General features: G+C 41.0%; 1 protein-coding gene and 1 long non-coding RNA gene across 4 annotated transcripts in view; one reads left to right on the top strand and one right to left on the bottom strand.

Annotated features, from left to right (window-relative positions):
* The window catches only part of golga1 (golgin A1), a 67,527-nt gene that overhangs the window by 22,348 nt on the left and 18,668 nt on the right, over positions 1-26,511 (bottom strand). The window contains exons 3-15 of one of the 3 annotated variants that reach the window (XM_034091101.2): positions 17,057-17,147; positions 13,615-13,689; positions 11,356-11,453; positions 11,241-11,273; positions 9,985-10,113; positions 8,058-8,227; positions 7,573-7,663; positions 7,400-7,495; positions 6,706-6,831; positions 6,273-6,368; positions 5,883-5,978; positions 1,337-1,432; positions 315-455 (exon numbers count right to left, since the gene is read on the bottom strand). In XM_034091101.2, the coding sequence (XP_033946992.1) occupies positions 315-455; positions 1,337-1,432; positions 5,883-5,978; positions 6,273-6,368; positions 6,706-6,831; positions 7,400-7,495; positions 7,573-7,663; positions 8,058-8,227; positions 9,985-10,113; positions 11,241-11,273; positions 11,356-11,453; positions 13,615-13,689; positions 17,057-17,147 (1,338 nt within the window). The remainder of the gene's footprint in view (positions 1-314; positions 456-1,336; positions 1,433-5,882; positions 5,979-6,272; positions 6,369-6,705; positions 6,832-7,399; positions 7,496-7,572; positions 7,664-8,057; positions 8,228-9,984; positions 10,114-11,240; positions 11,274-11,355; positions 11,454-13,614; positions 13,690-17,056; positions 17,148-26,511) is intronic. The other 2 variants (XM_034091102.2, XM_034091103.2) reach the window with 2 other exon arrangements.
* Positions 13,953-17,147, top strand: LOC139434474 (uncharacterized). Its single transcript, XR_011643817.1, has 2 exons — positions 13,953-14,853; positions 14,942-17,147. It is a non-coding gene; the product is annotated as an uncharacterized lncRNA (long non-coding RNA).

The raw sequence follows: 26,511 nt of genomic DNA, 5'->3' as shown, positions 1-26,511 counted from the left end.
TAAGCCATTTCTTGGTATGGGTGTAGCCTACCCCAGCCATACCCTGGCGCTGCCACTGGTGGCACGTATGGGGCGGGCCATTCTGCACATGCGTTAAATGCGTTAAATATTTTAACGCAATTCATTCAAAAAATTAATTACCGCCATTAACGCGATAATTTTGACAGCATTAATATATATATATATATATATATCAGTTGTGTTTATAGTTAAGTTTTATCCATTAAACTATCAATGTAACAGCATGACTACTGCATAGTGTTACGATTACAAAGACATGTTTGCCTAATGAGAAGAGACCATGAGGAGCCTACCAGCCGGTGGTGCAGCAGCTGTCTGTCAGTCTGCAGGGAGCTGATGCTCTGCTGCAGGCGGCTGGCCTTCTCCTCGCTCTGCTGCTGCAGCAAACACACCTGCTGATCCAGAAAGGCCTTCTCTGCATTACACTTTCCCTGCTGATCATAACACACAAACAAAATGCATTGTTAACAAAAGCATCCAAAAACCCAATTTTACTTAGATTTTAAACCCATTGGAAATAGATATGTATTTTCTTTTCCTTACAAAAGGACTTGAGTGCATAAAATATTTAAGATTTTCAGCAACATACGTTTTTTTTTCTTTCTTAGAAATGTTAGAAATGGATAAAGGTTGTAGATAAATAGCTTGTTATATAAATGAGTACATAGTGTGACAGCACACCCGTAATGGTTATATTCATACAGTGCATCCAACTGGCCTGAAAAAGAGAATGTGGTCTTTATCATAGAGGTCAAACATCGGATATCATGGACACGGCCACCAGGAGTCAAGGTTTGCTGGGAAAAAATGTTTCCTGGACCTGAAACTGAATTCTTCGTAATCGACACGAACCATTTTTACTGACAACAAGACTAATAAAACATAAATGTTTTCATGAATAGTTTTTCAATAAAGTGATTTTCCAGCAGGATTACCTGCGCTGAAACAGTTTACGTTATAGAATGACATTATTACATTACACATCATTATCATTTTTGTGCTGAAAAGATGTCACCAAAGTACAGACTTTTCTAAATAATAAAATATTATTGTAATAATTAATTTTTTTTTTTTTATATTTAACCATTTTACAATAACACATTCAGAAAAGTGCTTACATTTTGCATTCATAGTTCCCGATTATTCCATATTCGGTGAAGCAAGCTCAACTTCCTAGTACTATCTACTCTCCTGAGCCAGTTTGTGGAGAATGAAACCACAGAGCAACCAAAGGTCTCTAGGGATAAGTCAACCGACAGTAATTTGTGGAAATGTCTAAAAGACAGTGTTTGCTCTCGATAGTTGTGGAACTCACCAGTTTCTCCATGTGTTGCTGTTTCTCTGTGATCTGATGCTCTGCACTCATCAGTCCGTCACTACTCTCCACCACCTTCTGCTCCAAATCAGCTATCTGAAACAAAAAGTTGTACAATGATTATTTATAGCATTCTATACTGTGAGCAACATCATCAGCCATTCAACATAAATCAATGTATTTCCTATCAAGGTGAGGACCCATAACAACCCCAATGCCAATGAAGTCGGGACGTTCTGTAAAACCGTATACAATTATTTGCAAATCTTTTTCGACCCATATTTAATTGAATACACTACAAAGACAAGATATGTAATGTTCCATCTGATAAACTTTATGTTTTTTTGCAAATATTCAATTATTTTGAAGGTGATGCCTGCAACACATTCCCTCCAACAACACTTTCAATGGAGACAGGTCTGGAGGGCAGGCAGGCCGGTCTGGTACCCCCACTCTTTCTCTTGGCATTGTCTTGCTGAAATAAGCAGGGACGTCCCTGAAAACGTGTATGGACCTGTCAGCATTAATGGTGCCTTCACAGATGTACAAGTTGCCATGGGCACTAACACCCGCCCATACCATCACAGATGCTGGCTTCTGAACTTTGCGCTGATAACAATCTGGATGGTCCTTTTCCTCTTTAGCCCGGAGGACACGACGTCCATGAAAAACAATTAGGAATGTGGACTCATCAGACCACAGCACACTTCTCCACTCTGTCAGTCCATCTCCGATGAGCTCTGCCCAGAGGAGGTTCTGGGTGTTGTGGCTTTGGTAGAGTGTTAACCTGACCAACTGTGTTCACTGACAATGGTTTTCTGAAGTGTTCCTGAGCCCACGTGGTAATATCCTTTACAGAATGAGGTCAGGTTTTAATGCAGTGCTGCCTGAGGGGTCGAAGGTCACGGGCATTCAATGTTGCTATCCGGCCTTAAGTGCAGGGATTTCTCCAGATGCTCTGAATCGTGAGGACATTATGGACTGTCGATGATGAGATCCCTGGCAATTGTATGTTGATTACACTTTGCTCACGCAGTTGTTCACAAAGTGGTGAACCTCGCCCACCCTTGCTTGTGAACGACTGAGCCTTTAGGGATGCTCCTTTTTGACCCAAATATAACACTCACCTGTTGCCAATTAACCTGTTCACCTGTGGGATGTTATATAAAGTTAGACCATTCATTATGGTCACTGTCAGACAGTTCTTACTGTACGCTTCCCTTGTCCCCCAATGCTATGTGATTTGTTAATGAACAATGCTTTAAGGCGGGCATCATTTGGTGCGGACCCAGACGCCGACCTGTACAGACCCGGACTTATAATCAATGTAGTATTAAGGGATTTTCAATTCTGACGGGGCGCCTTTATTCTAACCGGCGCAGACAGGGGGCGAAAGAGAGTGAGCGATACAGTGAGAGAAACACAGAAGAAGAGACGAGTCAGCTGCAGACAGGGAGAGAACAATAAGTACACATGGCGATCTCTAAGAAGAGAAAGGTGGACAGTGAAACAGAGCTTTCAACCCAGAATGGACAGACTCATCCATGTTCATCCTGCCCACTGGGAGCACAGGCCCAGTGTGTCTTGTTTGCTAGGAGACCATGGCGCTCATTAAAAGTCCCAATGTGAAACGCCACTATGAGACAAAGCACAACGTTTGTGACCAAACGTTCCCAGTCTGAACTGAGGTCACAGGAAAGAAGCAGCTTTTCATTCCTGACAGGACACGCTAGAGCTCAGTTCTCTCACTGAACAAAACAAAGTGGGGAGTGGGATATAAAAGGGACAGAAGAAGAACTGTCAAACTGTTCAATTGTTAAGATTTGTTGAGACACATATATATGACATATTCGAAAATAGTCTGAGACTGTTAAGTCAAGATGTGAAACAGTTAAAGAAAAAATGGAAACTCAAGCTGCTGCTACTCTTTATTTTATTTTTCTAAAATTAAGCACTTGCATTTTAAGATGCACAATATACCAAAAGCTATTTGATTTATTATATTATAACAAATGGGGCTCGTCCAACGGGTTATTTTTTAGAACATTTGGTTAAAAATGTTGTGTGGTGCTCAGAGCACATGGTGCCATTGAGCAGCTGGTTAGTTGTTGTGGCCAGCTGTGTGCTACTGGGGGACACGTCATGTCTTCTGGGTTTCAGGAAGCCTTAGTGTTTGACATGGCGTCAGGTTGTGTGTGCCAATCAGAAGGTAAGATGTTGCCGTTTGTTATGCTTTTGTAAAGGGATTTCCCCGCTAGGCTTAAGTGGCGTTTCCCCTTGGGTTGCGTCTGTTTGTTTTTTTCATGGTGTTGTGGCGACGTGGTTAGTGTCAGCTGTTTTCGGACAGCTGTCACAGGGGCACGTCCACGTGATTTTGTGGTGTTGCCTGCGTGTCGCTCCATAACTCCGCCGGGTTCCAGCGCGTAATTACCCGCCGCAAGCCACATGAAGACGAGGGGAGATTAGGAAGATGTTGGTTAGGCAGTGAGGGGGAGTTCTCTGTTGGGTTTGTCTTTTGCCCCGTTGGCAGGGTAACACTCTGCTTTCTGATCGGGTATAGGCAATATATTATGGCTTCTTTGTCGGCGTGTGTGGAGGCGCCCTCAGTGTGTTTCTTAGATGACTGCCAGAAGGCGCAGTTGATCGAAATAGCAGAGCACTATGACATTGCTGTTTTAGGGAGCAAGCGGAAACATGACATTAAAGCTGTCATTGTGTCATCTTTGTTTGAGCAGGGGGTGCTGCAGAAGGGTGGGTCGGGTGCAGCAGGGGTCGTGCCGGCAGTGGTTCAGACAGCGGGTTCAGACAGCGGGTTTGACGTTCGAGCAGCAAAAGGAGCTTTTGGCCATGCAGTTTGAGCAGGAGAACATGAGGGTGGAGCAGGAGAACATGAGGGTGGAGCAGGAGAACATGAGGGTGGAGCAGGAGAAGTTGCAGTTTGAGCAGGAGAACATGAGGGTGGAGCAGGAGAACATGAGGGTGGAGCAGGAGAACATGAGGGTGGAGCAGGAGAAGTTGCAGTTTGAGCAGGAGAACATGAGGGTGGAGCAGGAGAACATGAGGGTGGAGCAGGAGAACATGAGGGTGGAGCAGGAGAACATGAGGGTGGAGCAGGAGAACATGAGGGTGGAGCAGGAGAACATGAGGGTGGAGCAGGAGAAGTTGCAGTTTGAGCAGGAGAACATGAGGGTGGAGCAGGAGAACATGAGGGTGGAGCAGGAGAAGTTGCAGTTTGAGCAGGAGAACATGAGGGTGGAGCAGGAGAACATGAGGGTGGAGCAGGAGAACATGAGGGTGGAGCAGGAGAACATGAGGGTGGAGCAGGAGAACATGAGGGTGGAGCAGGAGAACATGAGGGTGGAGCAGGAGAAGTTGCAGTTTGAGCAGGAGAACATGAGGGTGGAGCAGGAGAACATGAGGGTGGAGCAGGAGAACATGAGGGTGGAGCAGGAGAACATGAGGGTGGAGCAGGAGAACATGAGGGTGGAGCAGGAGAACATGAGGGTGGAGCAGGAGAAGTTGCAGTTTGAGCAGGAGAACATGAGGGTGGAGCAGGAGAACATGAGGGTGGAGCAGGAGAACATGAGGGTGGAGCAGGAGAACATGAGGGTGGAGCAGGAGAACATGAGGGTGGAGCAGGAGAACATGAGGGTGGAGCAGGAGAACATGAGGGTGGAGCAGGAGAACATGAGGGTGGAGCAGGAGAACATGAGGGTGGAGCAGGAGAACATGAGGGTGGAGCAGGAGAACATGAGGGTGGAGCAGGAGAACATGAGGGTGGAGCAGGAGAAGTTGCAGTTTGAGCAGGAGAACATGAGGGTGGAGCAGGAGAACATGAGGGTGGAGCAGGAGAAGTTGCAGTTTGAGCAGGAGAACATGAGGGTGGAGCAGGAGAACATGAGGGTGGAGCAGGAGAACATGAGGGTGGAGCAGGAGAAGTTGCAGTTTGAGCAGGAGAACATGAGGGTGGAGCAGGAGAACATGAGGGTGTAGCAGGAGAAGTTGCAGTTTGAGCAGGAGAACATGAGGGTGGAGCAGGAGAACATGAGGGTGGAGCAGGAGAAGTTGCAGTTTGAGCAGGAGAACATGAGGGTGGAGCAGGAGAAGTTGCAGTTTGAGCAGGAGAACATGAGGGTGGAGCAGGAGAACATGAGGGTGGAGCAGGAGAACATGAGGGTGGAGAAGTTGCAGTTTGAGTTGAGGTTACGGCAGCAGGAGGTAGAGAAGCGTTTAGAGGTGGAGAAGGTGCTGGAGAAGAACATTATACATGCCTACAGTAATATATTTCTGTATAGTGACAATAAATATTAATATTATATATAATATTTGTTTATTTGATGGTCAGTTGTTGATTAAATGCCGACAATGATACAGCTAATAAGCTACTTCAATATATATCAAACTAATTCATAACACCAGTTAGACATTATGATGCTCCGGACCTTGAGGAAAGCTTGTTGAATTTGCTTTCAGGGAACAAGAAGATGCAATATGTAAATGACTAATGGTATCTGTCATTGCGACACTAATGTGTCTGCTTGCTTACTTGTGTGTCTGTTCGGTCTCTGTAGGCTCTGGAGGAGTCGTCCTTGTGCCGGAGAAGGGTCTGCAGCTCAGTGATGTTGCCGTTCAGCCTGGAGACCTGGGTCAGAGAGGAACACACAGCCCACACTGATGCATTACTACGCTTTCCCTTTGACAACCTTCGTATACAGGTTGCAAGAGCTTTGCCATAGCTAACCTTGTGCTTGTGAGAAGAAGTGAATGCAAATGAAAATAGGCAAATGTAAAGTGGAAACAGTAGGAAAGGAAGTAGAACTTGTTTTATTCACCTGAACGCTTCAACACCAACTGCAAATTGGTGACCTATGTCTGGTTATTTAGCACAATGAGTCAATATTACATCAATTATCATTCAAATAAGAGCAACAGATACCTGTGTCTCCAGAGCGCTCACAGTGTCAGCATGGTTTGTCCGAACCAACAGCAGCTCTGCTCTCGTCTCCTCCAGATTTTGCTCAAGGCCACACTTCTGAAAAGACAACAACTGGACAGGTAAATGGTTTGGTTTTCAAATCAGAGTTTCCCCTCTGCAGGACAAAAAAAGGATTTCGGATTCTGAAAAGATTTCTGATTAATTCCCTAGAAAAGGGGCGGGGCATAATCAGAATGAAATGTAAGGTAAGCTCAACATTATACTCTTCTATTAAGAGATTGATAATTATTTAAATAAAAGGACCAACAACAGAAACTAACTAAATCTAAGTTCTGAATATATTTTGATGTTATTTAAGACTTGTTTAGAGTTTTGCAATACTTTGAGCCATGAGCAATACAATGGTAGTTTTCATCCTGATGATGCTGTTCACCTCCTGGAGAAACTCCTGCAGATGCTCGTCCTGGCTCAGGTTCCCCTGGAGCCGCCTCTCCAGGGACGCCACTTTCTTCTGAAGGTCCGCTAACGAGCGCTCCTTGTCCTCCTCTGTAACAGCAGCCTGATGATGTCAAGGGAAAACAAAAATCACCAAAGTTTGACTTGAATTGTTAATATTGTCATTTTAAGATATTGTTAATTAATTGAGAAACATGGTGGTACAGTCTCACCAGAGCTCCCTTGGTCGGTGAACCTCCTCCTGACGTCTCATTATACGCATGTGTTTGAATGCACGTTGTCTGATTATATAATCCTATGAGCTGTCCATTAGAGTCTGTTGATCTCAAGATGAACAGCAGCATGAAAATAACCTGCAGAGGCTCCATTCGGGGGGCGACGGTAGAAATGCCGGGATTTGTGTTTTTAACCGCTTAATGTCTGACCAATTGTTGAACAGCATTTCCGTGCACATGACTTTTGTTGACAGTTTATAGTCCTTCTGAGGTTTGTGTGAACGCAAACCAAACATTCATCAACAATGAAACAATGTAACAAACTGTCGTCTGGTGCGCACCAGAGAAGTGACTATCGCGTTTGAATGGGACCATAGAATGGCGACCAGCTGACCGGGTACACGAGAGAAAAAGGTTGGGAACCACTGTGCTAGAAGATACGTGAATGGATCTGACCTTCTGTTGGTGCAACTTCAGGGCGTCATGTTCAGTCTGCAGTTCATGGAGGGACCTCTCTAAAGTCGACACCATACCCTGTGACTGAAGAACAAACTTCTCATTGAAAGGGATGTATGGATGAGTACCATGATACGACGTTAAGTAAATAAGTAGTGGAGCTTGTGTCTGACCTTGTGGAAGTCTTCAGAGACCCGCTGGAGGACGGCCTGCAGCTCACTCAACTTCTGCTCCGCCTCCTCCTTGAGCAGCAGCAGCTCCTCTCTGTGCACAGTCACACACATGCACTTTGTGCTCTTTCACACCAATCAAGTACCAAAACTAATGTAGACTTATAAAGAGAGGACATTTTATGCAAGTATGCAGGAGACATAAAGGTGACACGACTATGGTCGACTCTACATGGTTTCCAATATATGATATCAGCAGTAAACCTAAAAAGCAAAAATCATGTTTAAACTCTATATTGTGATTTATTTGATAGTATTATTTTTAGTTTCCTTTGTTTGCTAACTTTATAGTTAACAGGCAAATCCCCAGCATTTCCACTGGGGACGACTGTCTGGGGAAGCTTAGCTATCTGATAGCACAGCTGATTCGGCAGATGAACCAACAGGCCAACAGAAATGAGCATAGAAGTGCCATCAGTCCTCCTTACCGCTCGATCTCCAGCTCAGTGTTGACTGTGCAGCTCTCTGCGTGCTGCTGTTCCAGAGTCTGGAGTCTCCCTCTGACCTCAGACAGCCCTCGCTTTGCTGACTGAACGTCAGCCTCCTTTTGCTGCAGCTCCTGGTCCTTCCGGCTCAGCTGCTCCTCCTTCTTCAGCAACTGATAGACATACATGGTAAACAAATCATAATTAAAGAACATACATGGCCAAAAGAAGTGTGAAAATCACACCTGAACAAACTCAGAGACTCTCCTATCACTTTCAAACCATAGTTCTTCAAATGACAGCAAATCCTTTCAATTTCAAAGTTCCCATCCAATAGCTGACGGCATCACTGGGATGAAGTTGTGTTCTTCTTCTTATACAAGAAGCCAATGTAGACTCTGGGTCGAAAGTCAAGCCAATATGTAATATTGCAATATAACAACTGTCATTTTATACTACCATATGTACAGTGGCGAATGGTCATTAGGGGCAGGTGGGCACAGCCCCACCTAGTGTCAGCAGAAAGTATTAAAAATAATGATTACAAAAAAATTCAAAAAAAAATTCAAAGATATATTAAATATATTTTAAGATCATGTTTAATCATCTGATTCGTCTGTACATTGCTGTTTTAGTCTGTGCTCTTCTAATTAGTGTCTACAGTGTGTGCCTATTGAGCTGTTTAGAGCCATGTGGGACAAAACCTGATCCTGCCCCTCCCTCTCACTGTCTAAGTGAACGGTGACTGCAAAAACTACACTGCGCATGCTCAGAGTATTTTCCTATTTAATGTGTGTGGCAAAAAAATAATGACCATAGGGGCATAGAGCTGCCATCCCCACCATACGTCACCTCACATCATTCAGAGCTGATTGGCTGTGAGTACGTGTGCCGCGAAAAGTGTGGTGTGTGAAGAGGAGACGAGAGAGCTGCAGTGACGGGTCCTAAAACCCGGAAGTAAGCTGCGCATGGCTTCCCTCCACAAAAAACCAATGAGATTTCTCCATAGGATTTTAGAAAATAGCTCCAAATAAGATCTGTGGGAAACGTAGCTGTTAGATAAATGCACGTTTTGTTCAGCCGGATAATATCCACATGTCTACACTACTTTTGTCATTTTCGAATCATAAATCTATCGATTAGATTAGATTTATGATAGACTTTTGAAACTACAAGAAGATAAGGAGGACTTTTACAAAAAAGTAATAGAGATGTTTGTCCAGAAGGATAGGCAAATGGACTTCATCTTCAAGTCAAGGTAAGACTGCAATTGTATTGAAAATGGGATCTTACTAAGAGAGAACAATTCAATATTTAAATGATAAAATTACATTTTTTGGGTATCCTTCTGTTGAACTGTCTGTTTGAAATTAATTGAAGCATCAGACAAAAAAAGCTTTTGAAAATAATATTATATTTTGATTTAGGTCAAAATATAATATTTGTAAACCTGAAGAGTCAGAGCCAGTGCCTCAGCAGCCATGAACCTCACTGCACAAGCTTATAGACATCTACGTTTTTTCTGCCCCACCACTTTTGTACATATAAAAACGCCACTGCTACTTTAATATATTGTGGAACAGTCTAAATGATCTAGAAAATGTTATACTGAGTATTGCTGTGCTTCATGTCCTTAAGACTGAAGATATGTATATAGACTTACTGCTGTTCTTTGGTTTTTATAGTTATTTTAGTTCATTTTATTATGTTTATACTTTCTTCCACCTTTAGAGAGAGAGAGAGAGAGAGAGAGAGAGAGAGAGAGAGAGAGAGAGAGAGAGAGAGAGAGAGAGAGAGAGAGAGAGAGAGAGACATATTGACTTTATGGTGTTGCCTGCTAGTTTGAAGTATTTTTCTGATGCTGCATGATTTAAATGTCATGAATATTTTTCCATCTGGAGTACAATTAAGACAATACGCATGTACGCACCATGTGTTTAACTTTAGCGAGCTCCTGCTGCTGAAAGCCCTCCAGTTCATCCAGGTCATCCCTTTTCTGGAAGAGTGCTAAGCTTTGCTCCATCGTCTCCTCTAGCCGGGCTGACAGGGCAGCTTTCTCCTAAACAAACACAACAGTTATACCAATTTATGGTACACGTGCATTGTTCATTTTGAGGGTATGAGCAGGTTCCAAGTCCCTGGAGAAATAAGCCCCTTACACCCACTAACATCTGGCTTTTGATTCTGCAGAGGCAAAGTTACATTCTGCATTCAATCCTGGCTGCAGTAGTCACGGTATTTACCTGATCAGCAGTGACAGACACATGACGCCGGGTGGACACACTGATTTTCGCCACTTTCTGGGCGCGAGCTATGTGACGTGCTTTGAAGGGATTTTATAGTGGATACAGAAAAAAATGGTATTTGGACCATTATTATAATTAATAAATGTAAAAACTCCTGGAAGAAAACGGTAACTGTACCTTAATGGTTTTGTTATTTTGAATAAAATAACTTCATTCAAACAGAAACAAAAAGAGACCCAGTAAAACCTATTTGTTAGTCTTTCCACTGCTCTGACATCTCCAACTTTAAAAGTCTGAAATAGACTGAAACAGTGACAGATAAAAGAAGAAGGAACCACTTCTACTTACATCAAACGTGACCCACTAGAAAAAACACACACACAAAAAACTGAAATGCATGCTGGTCTGTTGGTAATGGGGAGGGACTCACTCTACCCCCTCTTCAACCGGGGTTTGTGTTTTTGTAATGTGCATACATGCGCTCATTTGGTGGAAAAGGGGAAAGTGGGCTTTAACACCTGGAGTTCAGTTTGGTTTCAACCATTAATATTGTTCTAAAATAGTTTCCCTTCAGCTGTGGTCACCCCTTTTACGTACTTCTATAGACAGAGTAGGACACGAGCAGAACACACTGGTGTAACTTCTTTTTGCTTTCTGATACTTGGTGACAGGCATACTTAATGCCATGGTTGTAACTTTTAAAAATCCTATATAGTATTTACTATGAGAAGATCCGGTGGTTGGTCTGGAACCAGATTGTTTTAAGGTTCTTAAACAGGTTGTTTTCTGTGTACCAGACCGTAATAGACCATTTTCCCACCGGCAGAAGCAAGCCCAACTAAATGGGCAGCAGCACCAACCGAAAATCAATCACTCAGGATAAGATGTTGAAAACAGTCATAATAAGCTTAATTTCATTCTTATAGAATTAAAAACCCACCTTTTCCAAATCAGTCATCTTCTCAATCCATTCCTGCAGGTAAAGTATAGAAAGTGATTACTAGACATGCCATAAATCAGGACTGTGCATTAAGTGAAACGGGAGAGTTATTTACCTCATCCTTCTTCTCCAGAGCTAGAGCCATCCCCTCTGCCATTGTGGCTCTGCTGGTCTGGTGAGTCTCGTTCTGGTCTTGAAGTTTCTTTATGGAAGCTGGGCATTGACAGTAGGAAAGAAAACAGAAAGGGAAAGATGGAAACCATACAGAGAGGTTTCTATGAAGCCAAAGAGAAGAGACATTTTAAATAGCACAGACAGTGGCATTGTTAGTAGTTGTCTAAAGTAAGAGTCAGATTAGGAAGTGTGTTCATCCCATAAGGCAGTGGTTCTCAAACTTTTTCTGTCAGGCCCCCCCTTTGGAGAAAAAAAAAGTCGGGCCCCCCCAACACAAGTCAGGCTCAGTGGCGGCACCAGATATTTCTTTTGGGGGTGCTGTGGGGTAGCTTGACGTTTCATAGAGGGTGCTCAAACATTTAGGGTTTCCCATTAATGTACCGGTCGCTACAGTGACATTTTCTACTGTAACATTCCCCACGCAAATACACGGTGTGCCTGCGACTGTTACAATGAAGGCTCGAGGCATATAGGTGTAAGCAGGGGTCAAGTGCTATTTTTATAGGTGGTGTGTGGACCTCACATAGGGGGGTCCGGGGGCATGCTCCCCCGGGAAGATTTCTTTTTAAATATTGAAGTTACAAGCATCAATCTGGTGCACTTTGAGAGCAACATGAAGAGATCTATGGAAACATCTCTCAACACCCAGATGAAACAGAACTGTAAACAGATTTACTTTTTCTTTATGGATATTTTACAAATCACTCCCCTTTTAAACTTTATTCTTGTTTTACTGTCATACAGTATTTCATACCTGTTTTTCATTTATTCTCTTGTTTTTTTATAACTATAATGATCATAAACGTGTGCCTCGGAAATAATTGTTTACATTAATGGTGACCAAAACGTTTGAGACCCACTGAGATAACACAGAGAGTCCTTTAGCTCACTGAGTCTCTCAGTCTGACAGGAGAGGACTCTCCTCCACTTTGTTGTTGAAAAAACTCCTTATATCCGTTAGCGTAGCTCGCTAGCACCAGAAGCTAACAACAACGATCTCCGGTACCGGCTCTCTCTCTCTCTCACTCTCACACGCTCTCACACACACACACACACACACACACACACACACACACACACACACACACACACACACACACACACACACACACACACACACACACACACACACACACACACACACACACACACACACACACACACACACACACACACACACACACACACACACACACACACACACACACACACACACACACACACACACACACACACACACACACACACACACACACACACACACACACACACACACACACACACACACACACACACACACACACACAGCCGAGCTTTAATGAAACACAGAGACCCAGACGTGCATCATATTATTATCGAATCAATAATTATTTTTTTTTATAGCCATCTTTCCTCCTGGTCTCTCGCGCCCTCCCCTGGCATGCCTCTGCGCCCCCCACTTTGAGAACCACTGCCATAAGCAAAGACAGGCAATGCTTAGCAGCTGACACAAACTAAAAGCACAATTTGTAAAAACAAACACTGCAATTATTGTGTGAACTCAGAAAAACACCGTAAGAAGAAGTAGCTTCACTTTTCATTAAAAGCATCGGAACTTTCCTCACAGCCGTCTCCAAGGAACGGGACAGAGCTCTGTCACTGGGCTCAGATTGTGATCTTTGTCCTGCACTACCCCAAACTTCAACCTCAGAGTCAACGAAGATCTACAGTATAATCTTAACATTGTTATCAAAGTACCTGCAATAGAAGTGTGTCCGATCTACCAGAGTGCAACACAGCTATAAGACATGTTATAAACAATGGATGTGGATCTGAAATAGTCTAAATGTTGTTATTGCTCATAAGCGCAGATACAAATGAGTCCAGCTTTAAGTAACAGGCAATTAAGGTAGTTGTCACAGATTGTAGGAAATCTAGGAAACTAACGTAGGTGTGTGAGGTGATTGAGAGAAAGTGAGTACACCAACAAATGAATAGAAAATGCAAAGATTACTCTGATTAATATGCTAATAAATAGTAGAAACGTGTTAAGGGTGAATTAGATTAGAAGTGAAAGCATTCAGCGCTCCCAAAGCAAACGTCTAAATAATAAAAGAACATCTTTATGGTAGAAGATGATGATAGGCTAGGTGATTGTTATTAACAGCAGAAAGACAGATGAGAGAAAGGAAGCTCATTGGAGGAGAGTAGAGGTACGTACAATCCTGTTGCATTTCTAATGCAATTTCAAGCTTGTCCTTGGTCTTCTGCATAATTCGTAGCTGCTCAGCGTAGTCTAGTGTTGAGAGGTGGGGATGATGATCACACACACACACACACACACACACACACACACACACACACACACACACACACACACACACACACACACACACACACACACACACACACACACACACACACACACACACACACACACACACACACACACACACACACACACACACACACACACACACACACACACACACACACACACACACACACACACACACACACACACACACACACACACACACACACACACACACACACACACACACACACACACACGAGAGGGAGAAAGCAAAAGGGAAAACATGATTGAGAAATAATGGAGGGGTAAACTATTAATGGTTTTCTTATCTGAGAAAACCATGATGGTTGAAAGGCTGCGTGTGCGACCTTTAACCTTTACTAAGGGCACAAAGTCACATAGGCCACCAAAAGGACAAAGGGGTTATTAGACTGAGTAAAGGAGAAAAACACCCTCAGCCTCAAATATGTCAGGACTGTCACACAGCAACACATTATCACATGCTCATTCTGACACATGAATACGATCATCATTAGAGAAACACATTCTTTGTGCTGAATACTGCATCAGGCACACGGAGCTTCACATTCAAAGCTTTGTGGCAAATTCAGATGATCTAGAAAGTGAATGTCAAAACATATATATATTTGGAATTTCTACCGTATCACGCTTAACTATGCATTGATATATTTATGAAGTATAATATATATATACATATAGCTTTAACAATGCTATTGTTTTTTATGAAGATGAACAAGTCTTGACCAGAGCCATATAATAGAAGAGTTACGACATCTCCGTTCACTCCAATGGACCAGTATTTTACAGCAATGGCGGATCGTGGAGCCTCTAACTTCCGGGGAACTATTGAGAGGATCTGCGGCTAGCAGCGCAGTTGAGTTGCAGCATAATGGACCGTTCGTGATGGACTTTTAAAGAGCTACTTTTGTGATACATCGCTATTGATATGGATTTAGAGTGCATATTTGAGACTTCCAGACAGTAAACAAAAAGAGTGTTTTTAGCAGAGCCATATTGTCCTTGTGATTCTGTTGATTATTACCCGTCTGTATTATGTTGCAGCTCAGCTGATTTTGGATTGAGGCAAAGGGAGAGGGACTTAAGTGAGAGTGAAAACACAAGGTACGTTTAAAATAGGTCAGCAATTTCCCATCCTATAGGTTGCTAGATGTATCTAACCCTTTCTCCTGTCTGTGTCTCCCTCTTTCAGCACAAGAACCCCAGGGGGATTCAATGGAGCCTGAAGACCTGCAATGAGACCCTCACCCTGCACCTGAGTCTCAACTCCCAGAGCTTTGCAAGCCTCTCCCTGTTCCTTATTTTTATTAAACAGACATTAAGCTTCCCAATGGTGTGGTCTTCGTTTTGAGAAAAATATGATTACCTCACATATGTTGTTGCTGTTGTTGTCTTTTGTGATAGTTAAATTGCTCCTGCTGACTTGAGCCAGACATTCTTTCCTCCTGTGTGTCAGTGGGGAAACTTTACATTCATACTCCTTTCTCTGAGCGATTGGAGCATCCCCCGGCAGCACAGCAAACCATGGGGGAGACTATATGCCAGGACAACACGGAGGAAAAGGCTCAGACAAACTGCATGATATGCTATTCAATGTTTATTACATTCCATTTAAACAACACATGTAACATCATCATCATCATCATATGCTGCTAGTCCTTTGATAGTCACCTGTCGGTCACCTGTCCTTTCTGAAAGCCATAAAGACGACATTAGTCATTTAGATAGCTTGTGTCCTCAATTACCAGGGGATTACTGAAACTACCATGAATTTAAGAAAATGGTAGAAATGAATCCAATCTGAATTTTAAAGCATTACTTTAGATCCCCTCCCTCTAAATGTATCAATACACATTAGAAAGTGATGCTCCTGACTACCATACAAGTTTAAGAAGATAATATTGGTTTGAAAGAATTCAAAGCTATAAATAAACAGCAACAGGCTCTTTAACAAGGCACTGTTAGTAACATGTAAACTAGTTGTTCACACTAATCTTAATATTAGAAAATTCTATTTTATTTTTTAAAACATATTGATGTAAATACATACACATATCGATTTATTGTATAAATATTGCAAATCAAAACCTTTATTCACTAATAATTACCAAAAATCGTAGTTCTATCTCCTGTTATCAATGCATTCACATTGCCCGCCATGAACTTCCGGGGAACGATCCTCGTCTCCATGAACCACGTGACTATAACCGTTTTTGGACTTCCGTTGTCGTAACTCTTCTATCTATATGGCGCTGGTCTTGATTAAATCAAAAACATATTGCAACAATGAATCTATCCCTTGGCATCTTGGATTCATAACATTCCAAAGTCTTGTTGGTGTATTTACTCTATGTAAACTAAATAAGGACAGGAAACAATTGATATTAGTCGGTCACAATTCAAAAAGCAATGAGCTGCCCAAAAAATGTGGAAATCCGACCCTGGTTGCTATTTTAAACTCTATCTTGAGAATTAAACTTGATTTGATCTTAAGTTTAATATCTCATATCAGCAAGAACCAAGGTGGCATTATTTCACCTCAGAGACATTGGAAAGGTACGGCTATTCTTGACCCTCCAAGATGCCGAAAAATTATTCATGCTTCCGTTAAAATTTGATTGGAATATTGTGTTGCATTTGGACCCAAACTCTAAAAAAGTGATTTGATATTGTACCAAAACTCTGCTGCTTCTAACAAAAACAAAGAAAAGAGAACACATCTTAGACACACTGCTCTCAGTAGCCTCTACAATTGTGTTAACGTCCTTCTAAGTCAGTGTTTCTCAAACTCTTTCATACCAAGGATCACTTAACCAATAAAAAAATACTCGCGGACTACCTAACTCCACAAATGTCCAAAAACACATCGGTTTTTACAAATTGCCTGAAAAAGGTACAAACAAGTGGCAACATGTGTGATGAAGGTGTTTATCTGGGCTATATTATGCAATCGAAAGTGAAACTTAAGCTCGCTCCATTGCGGAGATATTCCTGCGAGAGTGCGAAAAACTTTAATTAATTCATTTCGAATGTGAAATGTTACCAATATACTCACACGGACCACACTTTGAGAAGCACTGTTCTAAGTGGGCACTAAACGTGTTGCTTGTCTTTATTCTGTTTTCATTGTTGTAAAGCACTTTAAGCGGCATGTATTACATGAAAAGTGCTACAGAAATAAAGTCAATAAATGTTTGTATTATCATTAGCCTCGGTCATTCAGAGATTGCATTGTGTTTCTATAATTTCATGATAAAACAGTTAGGATATGGTCTATGGCCGCAGCACTGGTGGATGTTGGACTTACCTGATAACTTGGCCTCCAGCATGCGGATCTGATCATTCCTCCTGAGAAGCTGTGCAGGCAGGTCGTCCCTGGAGCTGCTGCCATCAGATGCCTGAACACACACACTCGCATCGTTAAAATATGTAGCACCTAATATTCATCCTGTTTGTGGAGGGAAATGGACCAAATATCCATCGTTGGTTTATCATAGTCAAAAATCCTCAAATCTGTCTAAAGCACTTAAAGGTCCCATGTCATGCTTTTCCGGTTATTGCCCGTCCCCTTGTGTGTTATGAAGGTTTGTATGCATGTAAACGCTGTGCAGAGTCAAAACCCTCAAAGTACACCTTGTAGCGAGTAAAACTCTAAAACAGAAAATATCTCCCCAAAACGCCTCGTTGGAGATACGTCACTGTCCATTTGATTTTTCCGGGTACGCATGATGTCATGTCGGCCCCGGAACGAAATGGACCAATCCGTGGAGCCGTTACGTCCGCGGAGCCGTTACGTTAAGCCCCCGCTGATTGGTCCAAATGGACCAATCCACGGACTTCCTCACACACTCAGTGCAGGCAGCTCTGCTGATTTCTCCTCCCTGGCTGCAGGCTGATAACAGACAGTTGGGATCGCAGCGAAATCCTCTCTGCAGACCCATTCTCACAGCGTTTATCAACCTTTTTCTTTCTCAATATCAAGCCACACTTATTGTTTTTACTTCGGCTGTGACTTTGTGTGTGCTCAGGGTGAGTTTGGCTGTGTTTCGCTGTGTATCGCTAAACAAGGAAATCACACCTCCACGGAGCTTAGCGCGATTCACAACGTCCCGACTGGTCCCGACCAATCGGAGCACACTGGGCTTACAGGGAGGGGGGGGTAAGAGCTGCAGCGAGCCGTTTAGTGGAGAGAGTGAATACACATACTTTACAGAGATGCTGTATGCGAAACCAATATGAGTTTGGAAAACTGCACAGTATAAATCTATTCTAGTAGACCTCAACAATGGAATTATGATCAGTGGAAATGGCCATGACATGGGACCTTTAAGTGTTAAGTTTTGTTTTCACAGTAGGTAGTTTCACTCTACTGATTACTTTATAATATGGTGGTTATTAGTCAGAACATTTCAGAAAGTCCACACATCAAGTCCAAAACCTGAAGTGAAACATTGATGTTTCCTATCAAAGTGTTCTGTACAAGCCCACACAAATCTGGATCTGCAGAACTCCGACAACACCTCCGCAGATTTTAATACAAAAGAGATGTTTCTTCGTTATCCTAAATACATATTGTCAATCACATTACAACAGAAATGTGACTCGTATGAAGGTAGATATGGTGCAAAATGCGAGAGCGTGTACAACCTGATGTGAGCACTTGCAGAAAAAATATCTGAGCTTGTGTGCATACATTTACACTTGTATACAATATCCACGTAACTGTGAACCAAATTTACACTTGTATAAAATATCCACGTAACTGTGAACCAAATTTACACTTGTATAAAATATCCACGTAACTGTGAACCAAATTTGAAGTCACAGAAGAAGAAAAAAAGTTTTGTAGCTTGTAGAAAAAATATGAACTTAGTGATGAAATGTTCACTTGCAGAAAAATACATATTTTTTAAATATATTTTCCATTACAACTGCAACTTGGTTATTACAACCTTTCAAATCAGTCATTACAACTTGACGAATCTGCTCTGTGCTAGTATAAATTGACGAATCTGCAGTCTTGACTTTTGCTACACTTCTTGCGATAAATGTGTTGCAAAAGTAATTTTCACCTGTAGATGTGGGGGGAGGGAGGGGGTTGGAGCGAAGGGGAGGAGCGAAGGGGAGGAGCGAAGGGGCGGATCTACCAGAACGACGAGGGTCGGGTCAGTCACAGCGACTTCAAGATGGCGGAGTGAGAAGCAGCAACGTTGCATGCTCGTAAAAAAAGTTTAGATGTGAGTCCTTGACTGCAAAACTGACAGGCAATAGCTTATTCATGATACACTTGAAGCTGAAATAGTCACATTTTACTTTAACTCTTCAGTTACCAACACTTTTGACATAAAGTGCCTGCTAGCATGACCGACCACGATTACAACTTAAAAGTTCTCCGTGAGGCGTGTGACGACTCGGATATTGGAGGACATGGAAGCGGACAACTCTAAGGGACACAAAATAAATTGGGACCACACACCAACTAAAGGACCGAATCCAAAGAAATCAAAGGTTCATGGCGAAACACAAATGGCAGAGGATAGCAGCAGCACCATTCTTCAGGCAATACAAGTCTTATCCGGAAAAATGGATGAACAGACAGGGTTGTTAAAAAAAATTGAAAAACGCATTGAAGCAAACACTGAAGCAGCTAAAGAAAATAAGAAAGACATTTCTGCTCTTCAGAAAAAGTTTGATGATCTTCTGAAAGATAACACTTTACTACGTAAGTCTGGCGAGGAGCAAGCCCGCTACAAACGGAGGTGGAATCTGAGGATGAATGGTCTGCCTGAAAAAGAAGGAGAAAACACAAGAGAAGCTGTGATCGGGATACTCACAAGAGTTGTTCCGCTGTCTGTGGAAAAGCTGCGTGACTCAGTAGACACTGTCCATCGGCTGGGTATGAAGGGTAATGCAGCTACTTCCAACAACACACCGAGGTCAATCACCATTCAGTTCGGGATGAGGACTGTTCGTGACGAGATCTGGAAAAAGTCCAAAGATGCGAGAGTCTGCAGCGAGATGCACATTCGGTTCAAAGAGGATTTCTCCAAGGAGGACTGGGAGGCTCGCTCCAAGCTGTGGCCACTGGTTCAAGAAGCCAGGAGAAAGGGGAAGAGAGCTTTTCTGAAGGAAGGCTTCGCGCTGATTGACAACAAAAGAGTGGACCCGGAATAACGTGAAAAACACCGCAGTAATTAACTGGAGGGACAGGGAGCAGGTTTTCGGTCCTCAGTAGGTATGCTGAAGTTCTCAGTTTGAGTGTTTATTATTTTATTTTTTTTAGGATTGGACTTGTTTCAGGTTATATTCAAAATGTTGTGAGCTATTGCACTAAATATGTGTTTGTTAAGGGCTACGTTACTCACTCCTGCGCGTCAATATAGCATTCCTTTGCGCATTTTCTTAAGGTTTCTATCTTTGCTCTTTCAATGTTATCGTTCATATCCTTAAATGCTAGGGGGCTAAAAAACAATGTGAAACGGAAGGCAATTTTTCTTTTTTGTAAGGAACAAAAGGCAAATTGTGTTTTTCTGCAAGAAACTCATTCTGCAGAGGCAGATGCTAAGTTCTGGAAAGTACAATGGGGAGACAACATTTTTTTCAGCCATGGAACATCACATTCGGCTGGAGTGATGATTTTATTTAACAGGTTACCTGGAAATATAATTGACCACAGGAGTGATACAAACGGTTATTGGCTAATGGTTGTGACTGATGTTAATGGGACTAATTACATACTGGTGTGTGTTTATGGGTATAACAGAAAGATTAAAAACAATCATTTTCTTTCAATCTTGTGCCAAAAATTAGAGGAATGGAAAGTACTTTATATGACTGATAAGATTATAATCGGAGGGGATTTTAATGTAGTTCCTGATGAGTGGTTAGATTGTCTTCCTTTACATTACATTACATTGCATTTAGCTGACTCTTTTATCCAAAGCGACTTACAATAAGTACATTCGACCAGGAAGACACAACCTTGAAGAAAACAGAATCATATAAGAACATGAGGTTTCAAAGAGCCAATCGTTTCAAGTGCTACTCAACTGACTTTAGATAAGCCAGTCCTTTATTAGTATATAAGTGCTCTGTTAGCAGTTCTTTGTTAGTCATTCTATCGCTCGAAGTGGAGTCGAAAGAGGGGACATTGTCATAATTTTAATGATTCTATTATTCAATTGGCCTCTAAACTTAATTTAACTGATGTTTGGAGAATAAATAATCCCTCAAAGTCACAATATACCTGGTTTAACTCTTCTAACAATGGTCAGTGTTCTCGGCTCGATTATTGGTTAATCTCTATTAGTTTAACTAATAATGTCTCAAAGTGTGACATTTCAGCATCACCTTTGACTGATCACTGTGTCATCTCTTTGTCCTTTTTACTATGCAACTTCAGTCCCAATCTTAAACCTATATGGAAATTCAATAATAGTCTTTTGGAGAATGCAGATTTTTGTAAAAAGATCAAACAACTGATAAAAGAAACTCTGGCTTTGGATATGTCATCTCTCAGTAAATGGGAATGGTTTAAATTGAGTGTGAGACAGATTGCGATAAATTCCAGTAAATACTCCTCTAGATTAAAGAAACAAAAACAACGAGAGATGACAAGTGAAATTAATAATTTATGCCTTAAAGCCGAGTTATCATTGGATGAGCAAATTAAACTGAACAATTTACAAACTCAATTAGACAATACGTATTTGGAAAAAGCTAAGGGAGCTTTTATTCGTTCGAGAGCCCGATGGATTGAGCAAGGAGAGAAAAACACTTCTTATTTCTTCAATCTTCAAAGACAAGTGAAAAAGAAAATCCAAAAACTGAGTGTTAATGATGTCACTATTGAAAATCAAGACCAGATAAATGAAGAAATTAGACTTTTTTATAGCAATTTATATAACTCAAAGTTTTCTAAAGAAAATTGTGAACATTTTTTAGTAAAATTACAGAATTCAAAAAGACAATAGATGATCCTTTTAAACAGTATATGGACGATCGACTAACATTTGAAGAATTAGATAGTGCATTACTGCAAATGTCTGGTGGCAAATCACCAGGGCTGGACGGTATAACCATAGAGTTTTACAAATATCTTTGGTCAGATGTGCGAAAAATGCTTTATAAGGCTTTCACAGATTGCATTTCAGCAGGAAACCTTTTGTCAACCATGAAACATGGCCTTATTACCTTAATTCCAAAACCAAATAAAAATAATCTTTTGTTGGATAATTGGAGACCTATTACCCTACTATGTAATGATTACAAACTGTTAGCACATGTTTATGCTAACAGGTTAAACTCAGGTCTGAATCAACTAGTAGATGAATGTCAATCAGCCTTTATTAAGGGCAGAAGTATTCATAACCATACCAGACTGATATTGGATATGCTCGATTACCAGGAGTTTATTGATACTGAAGGTCTCGTACTATTTCTGGATTTTTATAAGGCTTTTGATACTGTTGAACATTCCTTTTTAATGGAAACTTTGCAACATAATTAGGATGCTCTATTCGGACATCTATAGTTCTGTATCTTTGAACCCTGGAATGAGCCCTAGGTTTAAGGTTTTACGTGGTATTAGACAGGGTTGCCCTATTTCCCCAAAATTATTTATTCTGACCACCCAAGTCTTAACAACGCCTATTATAAAGAATCAGAAAATATTAGGCATTACCCTCTTTGACAAAGAATTTAAAATTAGTCAATTCGCGGATGACACATCCATTTTCCTAAAGAATAAATCCATGGTAAAGGAAACTCTTAACACAATTTCAATTTTTTCAAAAGCATCAGGGTTATCTCTTAATCTTTCAAAATGTGAATTACTCCCTATCCATTCATGTGATGATTCCATTATTGACTATTAGAGTGGTACCTGAAGTGAAATATTTAGGAATAACATTATCTAAAAATTATATCAGGAGAGAAGATCTTAATATTTGTAATCGTATCACAGATATGAAGAAATCTCTCAGTCGTTGGTTAACTAGAGATCTTACTATTTTTGGCAGAGTTCTTCTTACTAAAGCAGAAGGTATATCTAAACGTATTTATCCATGCCACTCATGTTTTGTCTCTTCGGCCAATATTAAAAAAACTCAATTATTTTCCAATTCTTGTGGAGAAATAAAACTCACTACATTAAAAAGTCACAGCTTGTTAAAGAATATGATAAAGAAGGAATTAAAGCTTTAGACTTTGAATCGATGATTGGAATAATTAAAATAAAATGGTTGAAAGCTTTTTTGTCCCAGCCAGAATCCATGTGGTTCCATATTCCAAAGGCCATATTTAAACGTCTAGGAGGGTTTGATTTAAGCAATCATACACGAGAGGCCGTTCTTGAACGTCATTATTGGTACGACAGTACTGCGGCAGGACCGAGGCGCTTGCGCCGAGGTCCGTACGCCTGTACTGCAGGCAGTTTGCTTTTCAGCCCAACGGTATACCGTTTTTCTCAGACGCGGAGGGATACTGACTTGTTGTGAAAAGGCACGTTCTATTTGACCGTTGTTTGATCGTGGAATCAAACACGCCTATTGACCAATCAGAGAGCTTGCTCACACCTATGTGTTATAGAATTTCTTTTAAAATGTGATTTTGAGGTTAATAAGATTCCGACCAAATTGTCAAATTTTCATAAGCAGATACTTCATTATTGGAAAATGATATTTACCCACAATTGTTCTCCTCATGGATCTACTTTATGGAACAATAGAGTGATTATTATAAACAGAAAATCCTTGTTTAGGAGTGGTTGGCATGAGAGGGGTATTTTGTTTGTTAGTGATTTACTAGATTGCAATGGTAAACTGCTAGATGTTTTGGCTTTTTCAACGAAATACAATATAACGTGTACTGCTAAAGATTATAACAAAATCTGTAAAGAAATTCCTGTACCACTTATTGAAATGATTCATAATACTTTACTGTACTCAAATGTTGTATCAGTTTTACCTAGTTTGGAATTTATTCGCGATACTCTTAAGAATAACAAATCTATTAATGCTTCTTTGAAATCCCACATTTTTCACAATTTGAACAGAGGCTTATTTCCACAAGGGACCGATTTAGACACTATATCTGTAATCGAAAAAGCTCTATCTTATTTTATAAAATGGCCTATTTCTCCTAAAGCAAAAGAAACTCATTTCAAAATTGTTCATAAAATCTACCCGGTTTCTACTTTTTTAAATTCAAGATTTAAATTTGAAGTGGAACCATGTTCCTTTTGTAATTTATCTGATGAATCGTTGGAACATTTATTTTTCTCATGCCCTTTTTCTAAATTGTTTTGGTCGAATGTGAGAGATTGGTTGTTACTTAAATTAACAAACATTCCGGCCTTCAAAATATATCACATTTTATATTATATTGATAATTTGGATTCTCCCATATCTGATTTGGTAAATATAATTATTATCTTGGGTAAATACCATTTACATTGTAGTAAATGGAGAGGAGGCAAGCCCTCCTTTCCCTGTTTCATAAATGAGTTCAAGTCCTTTTTTCTGTCCCGTAGGAAAATACAATCTTGTAACATGTCTATAAAGATTTGCAATGACATTTCCAAATGGTTATTATTTTAAGTAAGCTTAATGCCTCAAATGTTTTTGTGCCTTCAGGGTTTCCCACACAGACTATACTTGGGCGGGCCGCCCAGGTATATTAACGGCCGCCCAAGTATATTTCGCGACCCATTTAGGTTTTTTTTGTTGTTTTTTTTATAATTTTTTTTTGTATTCGTCCGTGACCACGACGCCATCTGCGATCGATTAACTTGTAGACAATGATCCCTCGCTCCCTTGCTCTGATCTCGCCTCCTTCTGGCCTGTTAAGTGCCTTCACAGGGTGACTGGCTGTCCACATGATGTGGCCTGCCGACATGGCCACTGTCATACAGATCATAAATCAAAGCCCTTGATTGGTCTCTGTGTGTCATTCAAGCTCGGGATAACCTCAGCTCAGGTGAGGTAAAGGACTCTGAGTGTTTAGATCAGGGGTGGGGAACCTTTTTCCTCTCAAGGGCCATTTAAATGTTTCAACATCCTCCGAGGGCCGTACAAATTATTGACCTCTGCTTAAAAAAACTAAAATCACAGCCCATTTATTTCTTCTCTCTTTCATGCTGTCTAAAGAAAAAGCAACCTCTTAGTCCAGATATCTTACCATGACTCACGTATGCATGCACGTGCACGGTTGTGGCATGACCACCAAAACAGAAAGATGTGCAAATGTATTTAGTTTCCTATCCATGTGGACATGATTTAAGTGGGGGGGGTACCAAACCTCCTCCCGGGAAGATTTTTTTTTAAATGTTGAAGTTAAAAGCATCAATCTGATGCACTTTGAGAGCAACATTAAGAGATCTATGGATAATCTCTCAACACCCATATGAAACAGAACTGTAAGCATATTTACTTTTTCTTTATGGATATTTTACAAATCACTCCTTTCAAACTGTATTCTTGTTTATTAATAACAACTTTTTTTTACTGTCATATAGTATTTTATACCCGTTTACTTTATTCTCTTATTTTTTTATAACTATAATGATCATATAAAGATGTGCCTTTACCTCACTGGTTGTAGAAAAAGCTTCTTATATTCGTTAGCATAGCTAGCTAACCAGATGCTAATAACAACAAAGCTATTGACTGTATGATCAGTATGACAGATGAACAGATGCCACTGGGCTTTTAACTAAAAACACAGCCACGCAAAAACTGCGGCATGTGTACGGCTCCTTATCTGAAGTGCCGAGCGACGTTCTGGTGCTCTCCGTCAGAACTGCACTCCTGTCAGACGAGACATATACCACGTGATGACACGTTAGGCTCGTGTTGTGTTCACGGACCCTGACCGTGGCCAGGAAAAACAGGCACTCGCTTGTTTAATTTTTTTGCGGTCTAGATTTCTAGATTTTTTTTCTTTTTTGCGTGTGTTTATAAATTACCTCGAGGGCCGTACCAAATTGTCTCGCGGGCCGTATACGGCCCGGGGGCCGGAGGTTCCCCACCGCTGGTTTAGATAGTTAACTTAGTCTAAGTTCTCAGTGGGTCTCAAACGGTGTGGTCACCATTTATGTAAACACATATTTGCATTTGAGAGGGTAGTGATTGGTCTAATGATAGTGAGGTGGGCTGAAGATCGGAAGGCTGTGAGTTCAAATCCCGCCCTTGAGTAAGGCACTTAGCCCTTAGTTACTCCAGGAGATGTCCCTGTAATCGGTCATTATAAGTCACTTTGGATAAAAGCGTCAGCTAAATGAAATGTAATGTGATTAGTAAAATATGCATGAATAAATCAATAAAAACTTAACTAGGTGAAAAAAGGTAAGATACACTTTTAAAACTTGTTGAGAGAAAACTAGTTTTTGCTGCTGCCTCAAAGAGAATCAGGGGGAGAGGAGGGAGACAGGAGAGGCTGATTCAGGAGCACAGACACACTCACAACTATAAATGAACCAAAAATAAATTAATAAACAAGTTTCAGTGTTTTTTTCATATTGGAAATGGTATGTTATTCGTTATGGCCATGATTTTATGATTATTGAAATGTATACAGTTCTGTTTAATATAGGTGTTTCCATAGATCTAGTCTCTTTATTTTCCCCTCAAAATGCACCAGATTGGACCCCCCTAGAGGATTTGAGGTCGACCCCCACTAAAAATCACATGGATAGGTTCCTAAATACATTTATAAATACAATTATTTTTTTAAGTAACCCATTTCCATATGTTCATGTGTGGG

The sequence above is a fragment of the Pseudochaenichthys georgianus genome, chromosome 9 (genome assembly GCF_902827115.2).
Source record: "Pseudochaenichthys georgianus chromosome 9, fPseGeo1.2, whole genome shotgun sequence".
In the NCBI taxonomy this organism is placed as follows: domain Eukaryota; kingdom Metazoa; phylum Chordata; class Actinopteri; order Perciformes; family Channichthyidae; genus Pseudochaenichthys; species Pseudochaenichthys georgianus.
The sequence above is the reverse complement of the archived record's forward strand: the minus strand, read 5'-3'. Positions and strand labels throughout refer to the sequence as shown.